General features: G+C 38.0%; 3 protein-coding genes across 7 annotated transcripts; 2 read left to right on the top strand and 1 right to left on the bottom strand.

Moving 5' to 3' along the window:
* Positions 1-1,712: 1,712 nt before the first annotated feature.
* Positions 1,713-3,891, top strand: LOC147513594 (uncharacterized). The gene is made up of 2 exons (XM_086596730.1): positions 1,713-2,010; positions 3,409-3,891. The coding sequence occupies exons 1-2, from the start codon at positions 1,797-1,799 to the stop codon at positions 3,624-3,626; spliced, it is 432 nt and encodes a 143-aa protein (XP_086452856.1). The 5' UTR covers positions 1,713-1,796; the 3' UTR covers positions 3,627-3,891.
* An 835-nt stretch (positions 3,892-4,726) lies between these two features.
* Positions 4,727-21,428, bottom strand: LOC147513592 (Mitochondrial substrate carrier family protein). Of its 5 annotated transcripts, none has more exons than XM_086596725.1 (10): positions 21,284-21,428; positions 19,885-21,059; positions 19,644-19,762; positions 19,419-19,543; positions 17,995-18,094; positions 17,141-17,218; positions 16,856-16,939; positions 16,644-16,729; positions 5,709-6,183; positions 4,727-5,271 (listed from the first exon to the last, which is right to left on the bottom strand). In XM_086596725.1, the coding sequence occupies exons 2-9, from the start codon at positions 21,053-21,055 to the stop codon at positions 5,958-5,960; spliced, it is 1,989 nt and encodes a 662-aa protein (XP_086452851.1). In that variant the 5' UTR covers positions 21,056-21,059; positions 21,284-21,428; the 3' UTR covers positions 4,727-5,271; positions 5,709-5,957. The 5 variants fall into 5 exon arrangements, with proteins under 5 accessions (XP_086452851.1, XP_086452849.1, XP_086452854.1 ...); XM_086596723.1 differs by having other exon boundaries at positions 19,885-21,092; positions 21,284-21,402; XM_086596727.1 differs by having other exon boundaries at positions 4,934-5,323; positions 21,284-21,417.
* LOC147513593 (uncharacterized) lies at positions 8,296-14,860 on the top strand. The gene is made up of 2 exons (XM_086596729.1): positions 8,296-9,381; positions 14,567-14,860. The coding sequence occupies exons 1-2, from the start codon at positions 8,446-8,448 to the stop codon at positions 14,711-14,713; spliced, it is 1,083 nt and encodes a 360-aa protein (XP_086452855.1). The 5' UTR covers positions 8,296-8,445; the 3' UTR covers positions 14,714-14,860.
* Positions 21,429-21,706: the final 278 nt, after the last annotated feature.

Below are 21,706 nucleotides of genomic sequence, written 5' to 3'. Positions count from 1 at the left end.
TTTTTTTTGAAACCTTTGCAAACTTCGCCTGTATCAGCAAATGAGAGTAGGGTTTAAGGGTTTAATAAAAATAATTTAATTTATTAGTTTAAAATTTTAAGGAAAGAGAGTTTGAGGATTGGGGTTTGAATTCCAGCTAAGACAGTGATAGATTCTGTCTCTGTTGCACTCTTTTAAAGTTCCCGCTTGTTTTTGGGCGTTTGGCGGTTAGGTAAGCTAGTTATTCTGCTACTACATTCTGCTACTACTAAGCTCAAGTTGGGACCATGGGCTCCCCACTCTAACGGGCCCAGGTCCAATTCAACGTACTTACTGCTCACCTATAAGGCTAAGTCCAATAGTGCGGCAAAACACCAAATATCACGGAAATTCTTATCCAATGGTGAGTCAAAATGCTAACCCGCTAATGCTATTGGTATAAGTTTACCTATCTATAGCACCTGTTTTAACGAGATAGCGTAAAGTCTACACGCCAGTATCTATAGCACCAGTTTTAACGAGATAGTGTCAAGTCTACACGCCAGTTTGAGTGGCGGATAGAATAAATCTAAGCTACACGTGTGCACACTGTGTGGCGGCTAGATCTATTATTATTATTTTTCCCACACGCCTTTGACAATGGCGGCTGGAGAGTCAAAAAAAAAAAAAATCCTTGTACACCCTAGGTACTGGGGCTGTGATAAAAGCCATTACCTTTGGAAACGCTAACCCGCTAACTCTATACACTATACTATTGTGGTTTGGACGCACCAAACCATTGGACTTAGTCTAAAACACCTAGGTGAAATTTGGTGATGAATAATTTGAATGCACACTTTAAATTTGTGCACCTTTTTACATTTTACACATATCACAATATCTTTATTATCAACGAAGAAATCATTTGCATGACTAATCACATCCTACCCATTTCACTAAATCATACATTCCTAACCACATTCTGTTCATTATCTACTTATAATTTCATAATTTCAATGTTGATTTAACTCAAAATTTGTAGTTGCTTTTCTGGGGAAATATGAGTCTCATTGTGTAGTTTGTTTATTTAGTCCCGATAAATAAACGTTGAGAGTTATACTAGTATCTAATTAATGATGTACAATATTTTCACTCAAATCTTTTCCATACATACTGATATATTGGAGGATATTGAAAGTTAGTTATGAGTAGCAGGAGAGAAAATATAACTTTTTAGTTACCAAAAATATGTCAATAAAATGCTTAAGGAAAACATGAGACAAGATCGGAATGATTTGACCGGAGCACCATTCTCAAATTTGTGGGGATAGTTCACTCTCCAAGTGACAATTCAAATTATAAGAGTGTTACTTTTGCAAATACTTACGAGTGCTAGTGGTAACACAAGATATGATGAGTTTCTAGATCAAGAAATTACGCAACTGTATATCAACCAACCTACACACCTCTATTATCAATTCATTTATGTTGGCTCTTCATGCTCTTTCATACTCTCACATATAAAATAAATAAAGCAACAACATCCCTTTATCTTATGAGAAGAATTTGGTATACATTATTGCTACAAATATGTTTCATGTAAATCAGATACTATATGACTCTTTTTTATTGCCTTCAACAACTAGTGTTTGGAAAAAATTAATTTTGATGCCCAATATTTTTATAATATTAGTATCTCATGTATTTTTTATTTTTTTTTATAAAGGTATCTCGACACGTGTCAGTACTAGGTGTAAAAATAAAATGACCAAAACAGGCTCTAAGAACTCCGGCCAATTTGTTTCTTGAGAGAGAGAGGGAGATTCAAAATTCGAAATATGGCGAACGAGCTTCCTCCTCAAAACTTAGAAACCACTGAAGAAGAAGAAGAAGAAGAAGAAGAAGAGCTTCTTAAACTGAAGCAAATGGCACAAACAATTCGGAGTTATAGATCCACCATTCCGGATTTGTTCAAGAATACTCTCTCTTCACTTCTCACTGCTCAAAGACCCATTCTTTTTCCTCCTTCAACGTCTCAACCTGGAATCCCAGGTCCGTTTTTTCTAAATTCTATTCTAGCTATTCTATTCTAGGGTTTATTGTGGATTTTATTATAATTTGTAGAATTGGGTAAGTTGGGGAAACTGGGTTTGGTCATTAGAGCTAATAGAGTGGGAAATTGACACAGTGTCTGGAGATAGATTGTGTGTGTGGAAATGCGTAAATGTGGCCAATTCGGCACACTGGGAGAACTTTTGGGTGTTTGTGATCTAGGAAGATGATTTGGGTGAGGCCAGAAACTGTGTTGAAAATACATCTCCCCAAACGGGGTTAACTGATTGAAAATTTTGGTGATCTCCTCTGGTGGTTGTTTGGTTGTGTCGAAAAGCTTGTGGCTTACAACTAGTTTATGTGAAATGACACCAAGGAACAAGTTTATGTAGCTTATGATCTTCTGCAATCCACTGTTCTTATCACTTGGAGTCTTGAACCACTTTACCTACCTTGATCAGTAGAAGGTTTTATTCATGTAACTGTATGAAGTTTATAATAAACCAAGCAGTGGTGACATAATTATAGTTAACTGGGATTGAGTTGTTTCAATTTGAATTTTGATCACTGTTTTGCATGCAATTTAGACCATTTTAGAGTGAAGATGGGTGTGATAGTGTTAGTATATGCTTCTATGCATTTTATATGAAATTTAATCCATGAATTCACTTAGAAACTAAACCTGAATCCTAAGCTTAAAAGTTAAAACTGTGTTTGTCTACACCCGAGTGAAAAATTTGGAGTTCTTCAGCTTCAACAATGTGAAATACCTCATAGGAAACTACTGGGTGTATATTCAGTCAAATAAGAGGATGGATTTTTTGGTCATAGAGGATCATTTTATCCTTGAAATAAACCAGAATTGGAGAACACCTGGGGATAATACCAGCGATGGTTTTCCATGCAAAGTTAATACGGGAATGATAGGATGACATGGTGAGAGTGAGACTCCAAACTAATGCCATTCTTAAGTCAGACCACGTCTTTGGTACTCCCGGAAACAAACTTCAGTGTTCATTTGTGATGTTCTTGTTATTTAGCGCTAGAAATTCTAGTTACTTCATCATTTTCTGAACAATGGAGATATTTGCTTCCTGATAATACTTAATTAATTAAGCTGAACTAAAACATGGCGTTTTGACTGTTATAAAGAATTGCAAGGAAAACAAAGACGTTTAATTAATCACACTTGGACACTTGTCACGTACTATACATGCAGCTAGTTAGCCACTAGAGAACTGCCCACTGGCATGTAGTTTCGTTTGGAATTCTTCTGATTTACTCTATTTTGGTGTCTTGGTAACTTGAGTTCTCGTCTAGAACTTTGGATTAGTTGGTTTGTCCACTTTGACTGTCAACATTTGTCGACTACTTACACTTATTTTTTTGTATCTACAGATGCAGGGTATAGTGCAGAATCAAGTAAAGGTCCATTAGCAGAAGAAGATCACGAGATTGCTGCAAAAGTAACATTGCTTAATCACAAGATCTCCAGTAATATATCTGCAATGCCTAGTGCCTTGAAAAGGATGAATGATTGTAATTCCATGATGGAAAAGCTTGACACTTACAATGTAAACATACATCCTGCTTTTAAAAGGAAAAGGACACGCTGAACATTATTTGTGCTTGATGTGTCCATGTGGGTGGTAGTGTCATTTTTTTCTGTGCTTGTGAAGAAGTACATCTTGTTAAACAGACACGAGGGAACATTCGTCCTGATTGAAATGCAGAGACGCAGAGTGACATTCTTCTTACTGGATTTATGTTGTTGTAGTTTGAAACACTGTATAATTGTGTCATAATTTTTACTTTCATATATATTTCTGAGTACAAAGTAGCCAAGAAAGCTTAATAGAGGATCTTATTGAAGTTGTGTCATATTTTTAGCCAACTATATAAAAGAGGTACATCTGTACTTTATTTACCCTCATTTCCTATTGCTAGCTAACGAGAATGTTGTGGCTAAAGTTTCCGGCGTTACTCTCATTGTCCATATGCAAGTTATATCGTTTGATGAACTCTCTACTCTTCATCTTGTATGTTGCTGGTGCTTAAAGACATCCTGGTGCTTGGGAAGCTGGATGTTGGGATAACAAGGAGACCGTCAGTAATGTAATTTGGGGTACAAAATCACTATTTTGGCCCAGAAAAGCTAAACTGCCTCAGTGGGGTGTAAATACCGGACGCATGTTCAAGTGATGGTTGCGTGCCGTACAGACCCAGAGTCACGATCAAACCTCTAGCAGTCATAGGCAGTGGCGGTGAGCACTGAGCAGCCGTTTTTTTTACTTCGAAGGAGAAATGTGGAATACGATCCTATGGAACACAAATTAACTAATGTAAGCAACAGCCAATCACGTTGGATCCGCCCGAGTTGACAGAGCATAGACATGTTCGGCGTTCCTCTCTTGAAGCTAAAGAAGAAAAATGAAACTTTTTGAACATTAACAAGTGTAATTTTTCTTTTAGACCATGGATATGAATATATGTTAGCAACTGGCGCAACACTGAGCGGTGACAGGAACCCTGGAACAGGCTCATAGTTTGGAGTCCCTACCCACACTCGAATAGTTGCGCCAGCAATTCCGAATGACCTGGGGTTCCCAAGGAGGCTTGAATCTCATACCTCCTTTAGGAGTGGTGGCTAATCGAAACCAGCTGCGATTGGTGTTGGTTACAAAATACGAGCATAATCATAGCAGCAACATCAGAGTCAAGACCATTCTGTACCCATAGATAATTTACCAAAAACAAGCTCTACAACATTTTCTTGATCATAATCTGGGTCATAAGTTTTCAAGTGAAAGACTTGAACCAAAAATGATTTCCAAATTGTTTACATAAAATAGATTATGCAAGAAAGAAAAAAAAAATCGATTCGCAGGCATGGAGAGAACATTCAGCATCATCCCCACATAGCTTTTTTTTTAGTAACTGCATTTCCTTTATTTATCTAACATTGTGGAAAGTACAAACAGCAGTTATATCATGGTAAACTAAACTAGCAATACTAGGGGGTATTACACCATACAGAAGTATGACCCTGAGACATAAGTTGTTAAGGTTTCGGTAAATTTGTTTGAACTACGGCTGGTTGTAACCACCATTCATTAGTATTTGAGCAGAGCCACGTTTTGCGAGACCATCAGCCACATAATATCCTTCTCTGTAAACCCATTGGAGTTTAAATGAAGTGTGAGAGTGAAGGAGGTCCCGAACATCCATGAGCATCATCTCCACATAGCTGCTTCCTACTTTCTGAAACCATGAAATCATTTCAACGAGCTTAGCCAAGATTTAAATGGGAGAACTGAAAACAAAGGAAGGAATTTCAGAACATTAGCCGTTGAAATATGAAACAATAGGTCCATCAGTTGTTAAAGAACAAACTTTTAATGAAATAGTTATTACTTTTTAAGACCATTGCAATGAAAAAGCCCCATAAAGCATTACTGTCGATTGCTTACAATGTAGCTCCATTCAAAAACAAAGGGAAGCATTCATTAAAATGCCATGGGGCACTCTTGATACACTAAATTACCATGATAATATATAGTCAATGGTGACTCCGCCGAGGGGGAACTTATATTCACCAGAGCAGACTACAAGTGCTCCCCAAATAGAAGGAAAGCTGAAGGTGTATTACTGTATTGCTTAGGCAGGTAAGGAAGGGCAATTGGGTTTAAGAGGATAACCTTAATCAAAGCGGCGAGCAGAAGGACCACCAGTGCATTCTGAAACAAGCATGTCTGTGTTTTGAGAGCTTAGCAAACATTGGCTTGAAATTAACCACACTGCATGGCAGAGAATCCAGGAATTCAGTTGCAGAGGTCTCTAAACCAATTCTTCACTGATCCTTGAGCAGCACGTCCTACAAGATCTCGAAGTAAGAGCATCTTGATTTCCCAATTTTCTTGTTGCACGGAATACAACTATGGACACCTTCATTCAGGTTCAAGTTTTTGTTGCAAAGTCAGCAACCTGGGTGACGATGATGTCGATTGTGAAGCTGTTGACAATGGCGACTTCTCCTCTACATTCTGTTTTCCCTGGATGTAATGACTACACATTTGTGGTAGTTCCAGAGTAAAGATACTTCTGAAAAATTCATATGATGCAAAGAAGAGAGCTCCTTGAGAAATGTACATTACCAATCTTGGACTTAGTCCCCTGCCCACAAAAGCAACAATAATCATTAACCCAAGTGTCTAAGGGTTAGGCAGATGTGCAGAGGCATATCAAGAAGTTCCATTTTAGACTTGGTTCCACATGTCTAAAACATATTGTAGATGGATTCCACCACTTTGTTTACGATAAGCACAATTTATAATAATGAAGAAAAGTATGTCCAGTCATACTAATTCTGTATCACCAACGTTGCTTGTGCTATGGAACTTGGTTAGTTGTTAATGGGGAACTCCATGGGGAACTCCAAGGGGCCAGGGGGTGATTTTATACTTTAGGGTTAATTGAGTCTTTTTACAAAAAAAAATTAGGAAAAGCATGAAAAAAACACAAGAGATGAGAGACGTAGGTATCGTTAAACCAAGCACACCAAATCATGAGGAGAGTGACGATGAATATGGAGAGTTCACAGCGGGCAAGTTCGAAACGATCTTTGGCCAAGGATCATTAGAGAAATTCATGCAAAAACGCTTGATGAAAATCCACAGAGACGTGTTGACCCAACAGGAGGAACAAGAAGAGAATGAGGATGAGTCAGCTCGACGAATTGACCCAGATGGCCGGTAAAACCAGTGGTAACCAAAGCAATAGTTCCAGCTCTGCTACAAGAAGTTGTTTCAGAGCAAACCAATGATGGGCCACAGAGTAGCAGCAGTACTCAAAGCGTTGCTGCCGTTGTTTCAGCAGCAAAAACTAGCTCCTGGGTAGATGTTTTGGGCTGAGAAGCTGTTGGGAAAGAAACACTAAGATACATTCTGCCTACAATGGTGAATGGAAAACCAGTCATCCATGTCCAAAGCTCGAAATTTTCGCTGGTTAATGACAAATATGAGAAATTGGTGGTGGGGTATTTCATTGGCAGACACCCCAGCTATGGGTATGTGAAAGATGTTGTTAGCAAGACGTGGAGGATTCAGCACAAATTCACGATGCAAACACAGGGGGAGACTATGTTTACATTTAAATTTGAGAGTGAGGATGACAGAAGAAAGGTGCTGGATATAGGCTCATTTCATGTTGCAAGTAAACTGCTTGTAATAAGGCCATGGAAACTCTTCATAGAATCAGAAGTGTCTGAACTGAAGACCTTACCGATTTGGGTGATCATGAAACGGCTGCCGATGGAGTTGTGGGATAAGGAGGGTTTTAGTTTGGTTGGGAGTGCCATTGGGGTGCCACTATTTGCAGACAAACTTACGGAAGATAAGAGGAGGACCTCATATGCAAGAGTATGTATTGAGGTAGATATTGATTGTCCATATCCTGAAGGTACAACGGTAGTGGTGGATCAGAAAAAGGTTTTTGATGTAGCTTTCGAGTACAATTGGAAACCTCCTCTATGCTCAGAATGTAAGGTATTTGGTCACCTGGATACCCACTGTGCCAAACAGCTAGCAAAGAAAGGCAACATGAGGCAAAAGAAGGAGGTCTGGCTAAAGAAAGACAGGACAAAAGCAGCCCAGAAGGGTCCTGCCCCAGCTGGAGAAACCCAACCCAAAGGAACTGAGACAGAAGGAGAGGGACAGGGCAATACAAAAGTGGATGAAGCACTCACTATAACTGATCAGGGGGAGTGGGAGACTCCGACCAGGAAGCATACCACCAAGCAGAAAAGCCAGCAGTTACCAGAGAGGGAAGGCACCCAAGGTATTGAAGCACCATGTTCTGAGAACCCAGTGACTAAGGAGACACGGGACACTCAAGGTGAGAAACATGGAAGGAACAAAGAAGGTGAGAAACATGGAAGGAACAAAGGGGTAGAAACAGAAACAACAGAGGATGCAACTGAAAAAGGGCCATCGAGCGGAGGAGGGACTGATATGCATCGGGCAAAAACAGAAAGGTCCAACTGAAATCAAAGACATTCACAAACAAGGGAAGTCTTTACACATCCTCAGAAGGCCAGAGGCATCAGGCACAAGTAAGAAGGGCAATCCACAGAGTGGGTCTCGGTTTGGCCCACTGTCCACTCAAAATTAATTTTTTATGATTAGTGTGGGCTGTTGGAATATATGGGGACTTAATAAAAGGTTCAAGCAGTATGAAGTAAAGGATATGATTAGAAGATCAAAGTTGAGCATTATGGGTATTGTTCAAACAGAATGTGCAAGCAGTGAGTAATGTATGTTGTCGGGCTGGCTAGTCAAGCATAACTATGAACACAGTGACTTTGGCAGAATCTGGTGCTGTTGAAATCCACAGGCATGTAGAATAAGTCTCATAGAGAAAGATGAGCAAAGCATAACGATGGATGTCTCACTGATGAGTAGGAAGAATTTCGTCATCTCAGTAGTATATGGATCGAATAACCGAGAAAGAAGGACTGCACTATGGAGGAACCTGATTCAGCGCTCTTACACTATTCATAAACCATGGATGATACTCGGGGATTTTAATTCAGTATTGAGCCCACAAGAGAGGGTCGGGGGAACAGAAACAAGACCACACCACCACTCGGATCTGTTGCAATGTGTCACTATGAGTGGACTGATGGATCTGAAACAGACAGGAAACTTCTTAACATGGAACAATAAGCAGGAACAGAGAGCATGGAGAAAGCTTGACAGAGTTATGGTGAATGCTGAGTGGGTGAGTGAGTTTACTGATACAGAGGCACATTACAAGAGCCCCGGGGAAATTTCTCATCACTTGTCCATAGTGGTCGCGTCAACCAGAAGCACAGGGAGGTATACAAAATCTTTTCTTCAACAAGAGGGATTCAGAGAAGTTATTCAGGGGGCATGGGACATTCCTGTTGTAGGCAACCCGATGTTCACATTTATGAAGAAATTGAAACATGCGAAAGATACACTGATCAAATGGAATAGGGAGAGAGGAAGGATAACATCTGAGAAAGAGGAAGCAGAGAAGGCACTAGCTGAAATCCAGGGGAGACTACAGACTCAGCCCGTCAGCCATGAGTACAACATACAGGAGAAAGTGCTAACAGCTAGGTATGTTAAAGCAGCGGTGGCCGAGGAGTCAGAATGCAAACAAAAGTCGAGAGATCAGGTGGTGACTCTAGGGGACAACAATACAATATATTTCTTCAACTCTATCAAGGTTAGAAGGATGACTAACAAGATCAACTGTCTTAAAGATGAGCAAGGTACAGTGTATGAAGACTTAGCTGACATCGGAAATGAATGCGTCAAGTACTACCAAGAGATGTACAGCCCTGAGGTTAGGGGTGCAGACAGATAGCCGAATATCCAAATCCGATTCGTATTCGAAAAATATGATATTATCCAAAAAATTTGGATATCGGATATCGGATTCGGATAAATTTTCACATCCGAACAGGTTTCGGATACGGATGCTGGTACTATCCGAATCCCATTTAATTAATATAAATATATTATTATATTAGAACTATAAATGCAAATTTAGTTTAGGGCTTCTTTTGTTCCTCAAATCTAATCTCAACGCCGCCACCACTCCTCTTCTTCCTCAAGTTCTCAAATCTCAACGCACCACCACCGCTCCTCTTCTTCTTCCTCAAAGCACCACCACCACGCAATCTCACCACCACGTAATCTCACCATTAAATATTTACATCAAGATCCACCCACTCGTCTCTAATATTCTACGCTAGCAACTTAAATTAGAGCTTAGCATGTGTTTGCACCTTTTGCAATTATATCCAAGGATTCCAAGCAAGGGTATGTGAAGGCCAGCCATTATAATTACTGATTACCAAGTATTGTTTTTGAGCAGAAAACAAAAATACAAAAACCAAGTATTGTAACACTTGTGACAGTTTTTAGTATACGTGAATGGCTTCTTGTAATAACTTGTCATGAAATTTAAAATAGTTTTACCCGCTTTTCTAAATGGCCTCTTGTAATAATTATAAAAGTTGTTTCTTGTACGGTCTCCTCTATAGAAATACTTGTCAGAGATACATCCATGTTTGTATCTCATGCTAGAGGTGTTGTCTGTGTCTTTGTCTGACCCGAGTCACTTGGTTGTCTACTGAAAACTCAATATGTTCAAACTCCAAACATGTTGCCTATGTCTAGGTTCACTTTTTTGAGTTCTATGAACAAATTTTCAATAGCCACTTATTATTGTCCTTATTGACTCTATTTATTGTATTATGTAGGTGGAAATGGCTACCCCAACCCCAAGCAGTGCTGCATCAGCTCCTTCACCTAGTGGTAGTGTGAGCCATACACCTATTGATGAGCCTACGCCTAATATTGATGCCGATACTGCTACTGCTAGTATATCGTCGGATGAAGAAATAACTCCTGATGATCCATTGAAAGGTAAATGTTCAAAAGTGTGACTAGACAATGATATTAAAAAATTAGGAAATGGAACCTCTAAAGCTTATTGTAAACATTGCAAAAAGAGTTTTGATCCTAGTAGTAAGTTGGGTACTACACATTTGAGAAATCATTTGAAATCTTGCAAGATAAAGAAACATTCTACTTCGGGTAAAAAACTTTTGTGTAATTCATTTAGCTCAAATGAAGCTCCAAAATTAGCAAGTTGGAAATATGACCCACGTACAAGTAGACTTGACTTTGCACGCATGGTTGCTAAGCATGATTACCCTTTTCTTATGGCTGAACATGAATATTTTAGAGTTTTTATAAATGGTATTTGTCCTATGTTCAAATGGGTCTCAAGAACCACTTTCGAGAAGATGTCATGCAACTTTAATATGAGTCAAGAACTGAGTTACAAGATTTTTTTGATAAGTTGCCATCAAAAGTTAGTTTTACAACCGATATGTGGACCCCTAACTATCAAAATCTTGGTTATTGTTGTGTTACTTGTCATTATATTGATGATGAGTGGGTGTTGCGAAAAAAAGTGATCGCTTATCTTACTGTCCCTACACCACATAGTGGTATTGTTCTTAGTGAGGTTATCAAGGTTCAAGCGTTGGCATGGAATGTTGATAGAAAGTTATTTGCCATAACCGTTGATAATGCTTCTAACAATAATACTGTGGTAGTGGAGCTCAAGGATAGGCTTAAGAGGAAAGGGGTTTTATGTCTTGATGGTAGTTTGTTTCATATCAGATATAGTGCCCATATTTTAAATCTTATTGTGTAAGATGGATTGGATGTGATTGCTCCTTTTATTGTTAAGATTCGAGAGAGTGCTAGATATGGCAAGAATTCTCAGAGTAGGTATGAAAAGTTTTTGAATGCATTAGCTCAGACAAGGTTAACTGGGAAAGGGGTTTCTATGGATGTTCCTACAAGATGGAACTCTACTTATGACATGCTCTGTAGTGCCATCCAAATGCGTAAAGCCTTTGAGCCTTTGAGCGCTTGGCAGAGTTAGCTTCCAACTATAAGCATTTACCTTCTCTAGAAGAGTGGGAAATGGGAACTAACATTTGTGAGTGTTTGAAAGTTTTCAATGATGCTACACTTCATTTCTCCGGTGTCCAATACCCAACTGCAAATTTGCATTTTAAATCTATTTGTGATATTCATCATGATATTCTTGAGTGGTTAGACTCTGATTTTTATTATATCCGTGATATGGCAAAAGCTATGAAAGAAAATTTTGATAAATATTGGAGCGAATGTAATTTATTGATGAGTTTTGGTGTTGTGCTTAATCCTTGCTATAAGATGCAGTTTATTGAGTATGCTTTTACTATGATTTATGGTAAAGAGTCTAAACAATAAGATGTGAAAAAATCTTTGAATGAGTTGTACACCATGTATACAATGTCCGATTCTTCTATGGTTGATGTCAAATCATCTTCTAGTCGGTTGAATTCATCTTTTGGTGACCAAGGGAGTTTTAAGATAGATGAAGGTTTCCAAAATTTCATGAAACAACACTCGGAAAGTTCAAAAGTTCCAAAAACAGAGTTGGAGAAATATCTAGAAGAAGATTTGTTCCCATTTGATGCTAATGGGAAAGGTTGTGACATTGGTTTGGTGGAAAAACAATGGTCCGAAGCTTTCTATATTAGCAAGGATGGCACGTGACATTCTAGCAGTTCCTGTGTCGAGTGTTGCTTCAGAATCTGCATTTAGTTCTGATGGTAGAATAATTACCAACTCTCGTTCATCATTGGATGTTGATTCTATGGAGGCGTTGGCATGTTTGAAGGATTGGTTGCCTAAACTTAATGGTAACTTCCTTCTCTTGAACTTTATTTAATGTATGTATATATTCAAGAATTACATCGTGTTTAACTTTCTTTATATCTTAATTCATTTATGCATTAGTACCGATTGTTGTTGGCTTGGATGCTTGACTTGTGATAGAACTTTTAGTCTTAACACTATGAAACGAGGTAAGAATTGGACTAGTAAGGTTAATTTATATCTTGTCTACCTTTTTAAGTAATTAGTGATACATATGTTTCTTTATGTTTTCGTGAAGTATTTAATTATTTAAATATAATCTCTACGTTAAATTTCATGACAAGTTTCTGTTGATGTCTATTTCTTTGTTTTTTTTTCATAACTGGAGTAGTATCCGACTTTACAAGTACTCAAATGTTGACCCCATTAACTTGTTTCTGTTTGAATAATCACCTTTTTTTTTGTTATTGAACGATTAGTGCATTTCATCTCATTATTGAATTCCTTTGCCACAAGTATGTATGCTTATGTACTAAAATTTTCATCTTCTTTGAAGCATTCAATTCTTTTTTAAGATAGAATATCTAAATAGTGATTATGTGTCTTTATCTCTCCTTTATGCAGGTGTTACTTGCTTTGATTAAAGTACTCAAAAGGATGTTGCAGGTTGGAATCGATATGGATGTGAAAAGTGTCATGTGGGCATGGGCAAGAACTTTACTGAGTCATGTCATCTTGTAAACCCTATGTTTATTTTCAGAGTTGATCTCTAATTTGTAGCTTTGAGACTTTTGTAAGATTGTTATGTGGTCTTTTTATGTGAGTGTGTGTGAGTTAGTTGTTTCCACCCCCACCTACGTGGCAAACGTCCATTAGTAGGGGTCTCTATTTTATTCGTTTAGTCGACAGGGCTAAAGCCCAATTTACAATACCATGGATCAATATACAAACCCATTAACTCATGTGTCTAAGGCTGAACCTTAGCCACATGGCTTGCCACTAATGTACATTAATTTATATGGCTTGCCACTAATGTACATTAATTTATGTCCTGATTCGTTTCTTATCAAAGAGATAATTATTAGTTGAGTACTTAAGACTGTAAGAGCTTTGGTTTATTTATTTTCCTCAATGAGGAACGGGTAGGGGACCTCTTAAATAAAAACCCCGCTTACCTACCAAAAAAAAATAATAATAATAATTATCAGTTGAGAGTTATATTCAATTACAATTACTTAAGCTACAAGAATACTTGAGCTATAAGGAGTCTTTACTCTACTTATATAAATACCAAACTGTTTTTTATACAGAACTACGTTCTTGAGACTTGATCTCATCGATAATTTGGGTACGTAGATAACCGAAAGGCACAGTCTTATCATTCTCCCGATCACCATTACTTTTCTAACTATTTTTCTACGTTCTTCATCTCTTTCGTCACCACTTAGTGTTTTGATTATATTTGGTCGAAATATATCTCCACAGACGGCGCCCAATTATGTTTCCACCCCCACCTACGTGGCAAACGTCCATTAGTAGGGGTCTCTATTTTATTCGTTTAATCGACAGGGCTAAAACCCAATTTACAATACCATGGATCAATGTACAAACCCATTAACTTATGTGTCTAAGGTTGAACCTTAGCCACATGGTTTGCCACTAATGTACATTAATTTATGTCCAGATTTGTTTCTTATCAAAAAGATAATTATCAGTTGAGAGTTATATTCAATTACAATTACAATTACTTAAGCTACAAGGAGTCTCTACTCTACCTATATAAATACCAAACTATTTTTCATACAGAACTACGTTCTTGAGACTTGATCCCATCGATAATTTGGGTACATAGGCAACCGAAAAAAACAGTCTCATCATTCTCCCGATCACCATCACTTTTCAAACTACTTTTCTACGTTCTTCATCTCTTACTTCACCACTTAGTGTTTTGATCATATTTGGTCGAAACATCTTGTGTTCTTTACTTCTTTTGTTTCGGTTGATAAGTTGATTTGGATGGTTAATCTATTTCCTTAATGTTAACAGGTTGAAGTGTTTTCTTAATTTACAAGTCTTTTTAACAAATTGGTTTGACAATATATGGTTGTTACTTGTTAGGTTGTATGATTTGTTTGGATATATGATATTGTTATTTCTTCAAAAATTCCAAATGTCAAAAGATTATTCGGATTCGGATACCATTATCATACATCTGTCGGATTCGGATGTAAGTACAAACGTTTGGATTCGGATACAGGCATATCCACATCCGAACTATCCATCTGCACCCCCTACCTGAGGTGTTAGAGGAACTGGATTTCACAGAAATAGGGGACATTCAGGTCACCCAGCTGGATAAGAATACTAAGAATCTGCTGGTTCAGGAGGTAACGCGAGATGAGATCATTGAGTGTCTTGCCAACATAGAGACAAGGCTCCAGCAATGATGGGTTTTCTGCACTATTTTTAAAAGCGGCTTGGAGAATAGTGGGAGATGACTTTGTAAAGGCAGTTGGGAATTTCTTCAGATCAGGCAGGATTCTACAAGAGGTGAATGCCACATGCATAACCTTGATACCGAAAGTGCTATGTGATACCTTATGGCACAAACCTCACATACCTCAAGCATCTCTGGAACCTTGTCAGCTCGAGTAATACCTTATGGACCAAATGGGTTACAAAGAATTTGATCCGAGATAAAAATATTTGGCAGCTCAAGATCCCTAATGACTGCTCTTGGGTATGGCACAATATACTGAAGAATCAAAAAGAAGCTCAAGATATAGTTCAACACCAAATTGGTGATGGTAGAGGTACTCAGTTCTGGCTGGATCCATGGCACCCCGAAGGTATTTTGAAAGACAAGTTTCCCCTATCTCTCACATATAACTCAACGTGTTGATTGAATGCACGTGTGAGTAATATAATAGTGGATGGACAGTGGAGTATACCCGCACGTGTCAGAGCTCACATACCTGATATTGCTCTAGCCATTGAAGAAGACCTAAAAGTGGGACATGGGACTGACAAGGTGATATGGACAGCTACAAAGCGAGGTGATTATAATCTCAGAGAGACCTATGACAGCGTAAGAACCACCAAAGCTTCAAACTCTTGGCACCATCTACAGGAATGTGTTCACTCAACACATATGGGTCTCTACAAGGTACACTAGGTGGGTGGGCATCAGCGATTTGGAATTGTCAAGGGGAAGTGATTGTGGCTGCACAGGGAAGATCGGAGTACACGACAATCGATTTATTGAGCTACAAGGCCTCACACAAGGCCTCAAACTTGTTGTGGATCACAGGTATCTCAAAATTCAAGCCCAGACACTCAGACATACTCTGCTACAATTGTCTCGTATTTGAAAGACAAGGACAAACACCCATGGCGCGCCAACCATCTGATGGGGGAGATTAATAGCTTAACAACACAATTACAAATGTTTACTCTCAAACATCTATTCCGAGAAGCGAACAAGTTCGCCGACATTTTGGCAGAAAATATACCATCCATAAGTTACGTGGTAATTATACCTAGCTCTTTTTCTGAGGGTGTACGGAAAATTGTGTATGAGGATGCCTCGGGCAAAATATATGTAAGACTCTAATCCAAGTTAGTGCTTTCATTTTAATAAAATAGGGGTAAGGGACCTCTCAAAAAATAAAATTTGTATCACCAGTAGAAAAGATTTATCATGTTCTTGTCTTCCAACACTTTTTGCCTAAACTCCTATGAGTAGCTTTCCAACAATCAATTAGTTCATTCTGGTCAGTTAACTTAATTAGGTAAGGCCTCCCCCCCCACTCCCTCTCTTCCCCAGACACACACACACACACACATAACAGCAGTGAGGACTTGAGGCTCAAACCCTGCAAGCTCATATAGCATTTCAACGACCACTTATATACTAAACACCCAGCTGTTAGAGAAAGTTACAAAAATGTATATCAAAGTGGTCACGGATCTCGCAAAAAAATAAGACATCCTGACCACACTGGAGTGACAGACAGTTCACATGGACAACTAAAACTACTTTAAATAAATTATTGGTAGGAAATTAATTTCAGAAATTAAAATTCTCATCGAGATGACATAATGTCATGTTTCTCTATAGCAAGCTTTGGACTATGGAACTTTAGATAAGGTTTGCAAATTATGAAACAATACTTTGAGGTTGTATACTTTGATCTTTTATAATCTTATTATGAGGATATCTTTTTACATTCTTTAGTGCAAAAGCATTACAAGATGATAAGCCTTGCATACAAGTGTTACAGAGACCATTTCGTTCTATTATTTCTGCCAAGCAAAAATACCTATGCAACCTTGTCAATTGAAAAAGACAGAATGTCCAATAATGTGAGTTGATACCTGTAGAGCCCTTTTAGGCCTTCATTCTTATATATTTCTTTGAGTGCGTGAAGAACACCGTCATAACTACGAAGAGATCCTGGAATCTGTTTGGTAGCCAGTTTATCAGAATAACAGCAAAAGTTTTCTATTAAAACCTGGAAGTGAGGCCATTTGGAATGGTAGCTAAAATGAAAAGATAAACTAAAAGGCATGCACATATGTGAAAATACCTGAGTCTGCAATCTTGTCTTCACCACATCAAAAGGAGTTGTAAACAATGCTGCCGTAGATCCAGCTATCCCCCCACATAGAAGCTGCAAGGATACAAAACATTATGTAGCAGATTGTTCAACGTGAAGGTAATTTAGAGAACTTTTCATAATAAGCACCTCAGGTGGTGCCTTTGCTGAATAATAATGACAATTAATACAGATTATATAAAAACATGTATAACTATCATGTTTCTTACAAAGCTAATATTTGAAGAAGGGTGCCAGTGCACTTATGTAACGTACCGTTTGGTATGTGCTAGGACGAGCAGTAGATTGTTCTGATGAAAATAGCAGTTGCTTCAAGGTTTCATATGTGTAGAACTGCAAGCAGCGAAGAACCAAGAGTTTCTTATCATTATGAAATGGCAGGTCCAAGAAAATTAGTCAATACGCAGTGTGGCACCCAAACAAAATGTATAAATTAATTTTGGAGAAAAGTATCTGTATCTTATAGTAAATCCAACTTGACACAAAACTTGACCCTGGCAAGTTATGCGAAGAGGTTCCAGAATTTTCAAATGTCTGGTCGATATCAGGTCTGTTCAGCTATCGAAGGCTTGGAAGAAAAGGATAATAGCAGTAGTAAGCCACTGGGAAGATGCATCAAGTTAATTAGGAAACATGTAAAGGATTCATTTAAATTGCTTTCGTCCTGCTTGCAGGAGATAAACACAAAAATACAACCCTCAAAATTCTTATGTCATTGAAATTCAAGATAGTACCTATTTCAAATTTATTGTTAAGTTGTATGGCTAGAACTAGAAGTAGTCCTTGCTATATGTGATCGGTGGCAGGGGTGGAAAACCTATTGCAGATTTCAACTTCATTTAAATTTGATGGGGAGATTTTCATTTTTGTTTTCTCTCAAAAAACCATTTCTTACTTCTTGCAAAAGACTGTTAAGTGAACTAGCTAAAGAATGGCAAGCTTGGGAGTACGGACCTACTGGACAACTTTTTCCTTTACCCTCTTCTCATCAGTAAATAAAAAGTTAAGAACTTGATATGTTCAAGATTGTCATGAAGTTTTTTGCTTCACTCTTCGTACCTTATCCTCCCCTTCATTTATTGTATATTTAATATTTAAAAAATATGTACCTTAATGATAGAGTGTGGAATATTTCTGCAAAGAACAGCACCCCACCCAGCATACAGTGAGGTCAAACCACCCTTTCCAAGGATTCCAACCATGGCTGCCCTGCAAAAGCAATATTTGTGCAACTTTTACATGAGTAGAGCATAAAACAATAATAGGATGTTTCTCTGAGTCTTTTGTAGCTAGGTGGGATCATCGTAAGTTCTTAGACATGGGGTGATGGTGCATTTCTTGGGTTCTTTTTTATTTATTTATTTTTTATTTAAGTTGATTCATTTCTTGTAAATTTTTTGTTATTTATTTTTCTCTTGTAAAAAGACTCGCTCGCTGTAAGATGTGTAAAAGTTCATAAACACTTTGTGAGGCACACGTATGAGCAAAGAAATGATTATGGAACCTAATTCGAAAACCTGTGTTGATTTTATTGTTCCTCGCGATGAACACAATTCTCACACAAAGCATTTACAGATTACACCTTACACAAAATTGAAAAGTCTAATATTCATTACCCCTAACTATGGCCAACGGCCTACATCTCAATTTATAACCTAAGACAGCGTTGAAAATATACACCCAACCTAGAAACGATTCCAATCAAAGTACCCTGAAAATAGAAATAGCCTAAATAACAAAAAAAAAAAAAAAATACTAATTAGACTCAATTTATTCGAACGTAGTTGGCTTAAGAATATACTGTAAGTTAACGTATGATGATGCTTAGATACCAGGGACATAATTAGATGTGACACAAACACAATACAAATCATTTAGAACAGCACAACGATTTTCAAACTGTAGTACGATTTGGAATATTCTGGGGAAGAGGTAGAGTAGAATTGGGTGGATTACGACTGATGTATGTATTATATCACGTATCATGGTATGGGAGGAAGTGGAGGATCTGCTGGTTGACACCTTGACGGTGTGATTCCTGCTTGGTGGTGGTTCTAAGGATTTGCACAGTTTTTTGCCTTCTTGCTTTTCCTTATTTCTGCGTTTAGAGAGCTTGAGTTCCATTTGGGTGTAATAGGATATTGCTTTTCCTTCTTGCTGAAACTCTAAGTTGCGTTATAACTTACGAAATTGTATCAATATATCATGTTGTACTTTGAATTTTTTTATAAAAAGACGAAGTGCTAATCTAGATATTCAGATGACTGATACGGAACCACCACTCACACTAACCAAGATGCATAAGCGACTACTTTGTAGGATGAAATAGTAAAAAGTGCAAGTCTAGATGACATAAACAGAATGAAGGGATGCACTCTCACAACGAGAAAAAAATTGATGAATCCTTAACCCAAAAAAATATCACAAAATTATTCAGCTACATTCCGCGTTAATGGGTTCTGCACTACGTTGCATACAGAAGAGAATGTAACCATGAAGTTCCAACAAACAAAACATTGTAGGAGAGTCATACCAGCAATTATGATAATGTGAACTAACTTGCATCTGCTGCTTGATGCGCTCACTAGGAGTAAAAATAAACGAAGTGGCAACGCTTGCACAACCACCAGCTACACAATGTGCAACAGAATAATATTCCTGCATAGAGAAAATGACTAAGATTCAGAAAAACATTCAAGCGTTTTGTTGCTATGACAGTTACAAACAAGTTGCATACATTGAAGGAAACAAAAATCACCTTCGGCAAGACTGGAAGCAGAGCTCCCTTGACTGATTCATAAGTGTACGTGTAAATTGCAGAAATTGGTGCTGAACAAGCAATATTACTTGCGATTCCACGGTAGAGACCAGTTACACCTGAAAAAATATTCCTTATCAATAACCATGTAGGTAATATTAAACACAAATCTCATGCAGAAATCCTTCTCGCTGGAAATCAAAACCTAAAATGAAACAAGTTACTCTGCTCAATGTCATACCTCTATCAGACACAACTGATCTAACTACTTGAAAGATAGATTTTTCAGCCACACCATGGGATTGAATAACAGTTTTAATCGTGTCAACTGGATGCAGACAAAGGCTGACAAATGTCCCAGAAAATGCTCCAGCTAAAGCATGTCTCTGGTTTGCAAGAGCATATTTGGGTTTGGAACTCGTCACCAAGCATTGTTCTTTAGCAGGTACATCCACGATGAGACTTTCTTTCGTTCTAAGCATGTTCTCTTTCTTCACTGTGCTTTTACTCTCGCTAATTGTACAGTCATCCAAATCTAAAACACCAGCATTGTATTTAGAGCTTTGAATCCTTGAAAAAACATTTTTTGCCTTCATATATGTGACTGATCCAAGGAACTTATCAGAATACAGAGAGGTCAGAGATAGCTTTGAACTTAGCACCGACTCTCCATTGTTAACTAATTGAGTATCATCAAATTTAGCATCATTAGTTCTACAGTCAGTACATCCAATGGCCAAATTGTCGTCAGGGGTAGTCTCATTTCTGATTTCACTAGGTTTCTTGCACTCGATCTGGGACATATGTACATGATATTTTGGTCCAAATAAGGGTTTTAGTTGTATCCTCTCATAGAACTTTCCTATATCAAATGATACACTTAAACTATTAATTCCATTTACTTTCCATGACTCCACAAATCTATAGGAATCATCAAACTGTACATATCTCCGGAAAAGAGAATGACTACTGAGTCTACTGCACAGTTCCATGGATGAGGTCTTCTGGGCTATGTCAAAAATTGAGTTGACCATGTCATAGTGACGCTTGGCACACTTTGGATCAATACGGAAGTTGTCAGAATACGAAGTAGATGCATCGCCGTTTCTCTCCCAACCAGTGCAAAACAGTGCATTCTCATTCTGACAAAAGCTTGTTTCATTGTGCTTGACACTTGACTTAACTTGAAAAACAGGAAGCGGACGATTTGCACAATCCCATACCTTGCCAACTGCTGAAACAAGCTGAGTAGTAGTGAGAAACTCAGGAGATTTAGGTTGGGAAGGTGGTTTATCAGTTTGCTTATTAGAGTCGTTTTCTTCCTTACGAACGTCAGAAAGACCAGTAAGTGGAATCCAACTAAACTTAAGTGCAGCCTGCTCCTTTCTAGATCCCTTACTTCCGACAGCCATTAACCTTGAAAGAAATTTCCATACATCAGAAACGTAACTGCAAGAGCATTGTAATTAAGTTTAACTAAAAAAAACAAAGAATTTAAATCAATAATAGTAACACAAATCACTTCCGCACAACTCCTAATAATAATAGTAATTTAAGCGGAAACAATTAAATTTGAAGCAATGGCAATTCACATGAGAAGAAAAATGTAGTAAAATAAGGTATTCGTGAAGAACGCTTACCTAGTGGAGTGAGAATCCAAGTAACAATCAATCACTTTTATTTCTTCATTCTCTAATTCTAGCCCAAGCCCAGGAAGTGTTTTGTACAAAATACGCACCGACTAAAATGTTAACGCTAAATAATGTAGTGAGCGGATTGAACGTTATCGGGCCAAGAGGGAGCTATGTTGACAAAAATTCATTTGGGGCTATTAGAGCATTTGCAATGCAAGTCATAACTTTCACCCCCTCTATCACCGCCACCTCCTCACTTTTCACCCCCTCTATCACCAACCCGGTGATAAACAAGGTGAAGTGTTGCAATGCAAAGGTGATAAAAACATCTCGGACGGGATGTTAGATTCCGCTGGAGTTTTTTATACGAGGAGCGGAATGTAACATCCCGTCGATATTTTATAACGAGGCGGGATGTAACATCCCGGC

The sequence above is a fragment of the Coptis chinensis genome, chromosome 3 (genome assembly GCF_015680905.1).
Source record: "Coptis chinensis isolate HL-2020 chromosome 3, ASM1568090v1, whole genome shotgun sequence".
NCBI classification, from domain to species: domain Eukaryota; kingdom Viridiplantae; phylum Streptophyta; class Magnoliopsida; order Ranunculales; family Ranunculaceae; genus Coptis; species Coptis chinensis.
This window is presented reverse-complemented; position numbering and strand designations above follow the sequence as displayed.

Excerpts from the sequence above, each read along its gene's own strand:
- LOC147513594 (XM_086596730.1), top strand. The coding sequence starts at position 1,797 with ATGGCGAACGAGCTTCCTCCTCAAAACTTAGAAACCACTGAAGAAGAA. Across the intron at positions 2,011-3,408 it reads GTCTCAACCTGGAATCCCAG|ATGCAGGGTATAGTGCAGAA; the intron begins GTCCGTTTTTTC and ends TTGTATCTACAG.
- LOC147513593 (XM_086596729.1), top strand. The coding sequence starts at position 8,446 with ATGGATGTCTCACTGATGAGTAGGAAGAATTTCGTCATCTCAGTAGTA. Across the intron at positions 9,382-14,566 it reads AAGAGATGTACAGCCCTGAG|GTGTTAGAGGAACTGGATTT; the intron begins GTTAGGGGTGCA and ends CCCCTACCTGAG.
- LOC147513592 (XM_086596725.1), bottom strand. The coding sequence starts at position 21,055 with ATGGCTGTCGGAAGTAAGGGATCTAGAAAGGAGCAGGCTGCACTTAAG. Across the intron at positions 18,095-19,418 it reads TCACATTATCATAATTGCTG|GGCAGCCATGGTTGGAATCC; the intron begins GTATGACTCTCC and ends TTGCTTTTGCAG. Across the intron at positions 6,184-16,643 it reads GGCCTAAAAGGGCTCTACAG|GGGACTAAGTCCAAGATTGG; the intron begins GTATCAACTCAC and ends TTTTGTGGGCAG.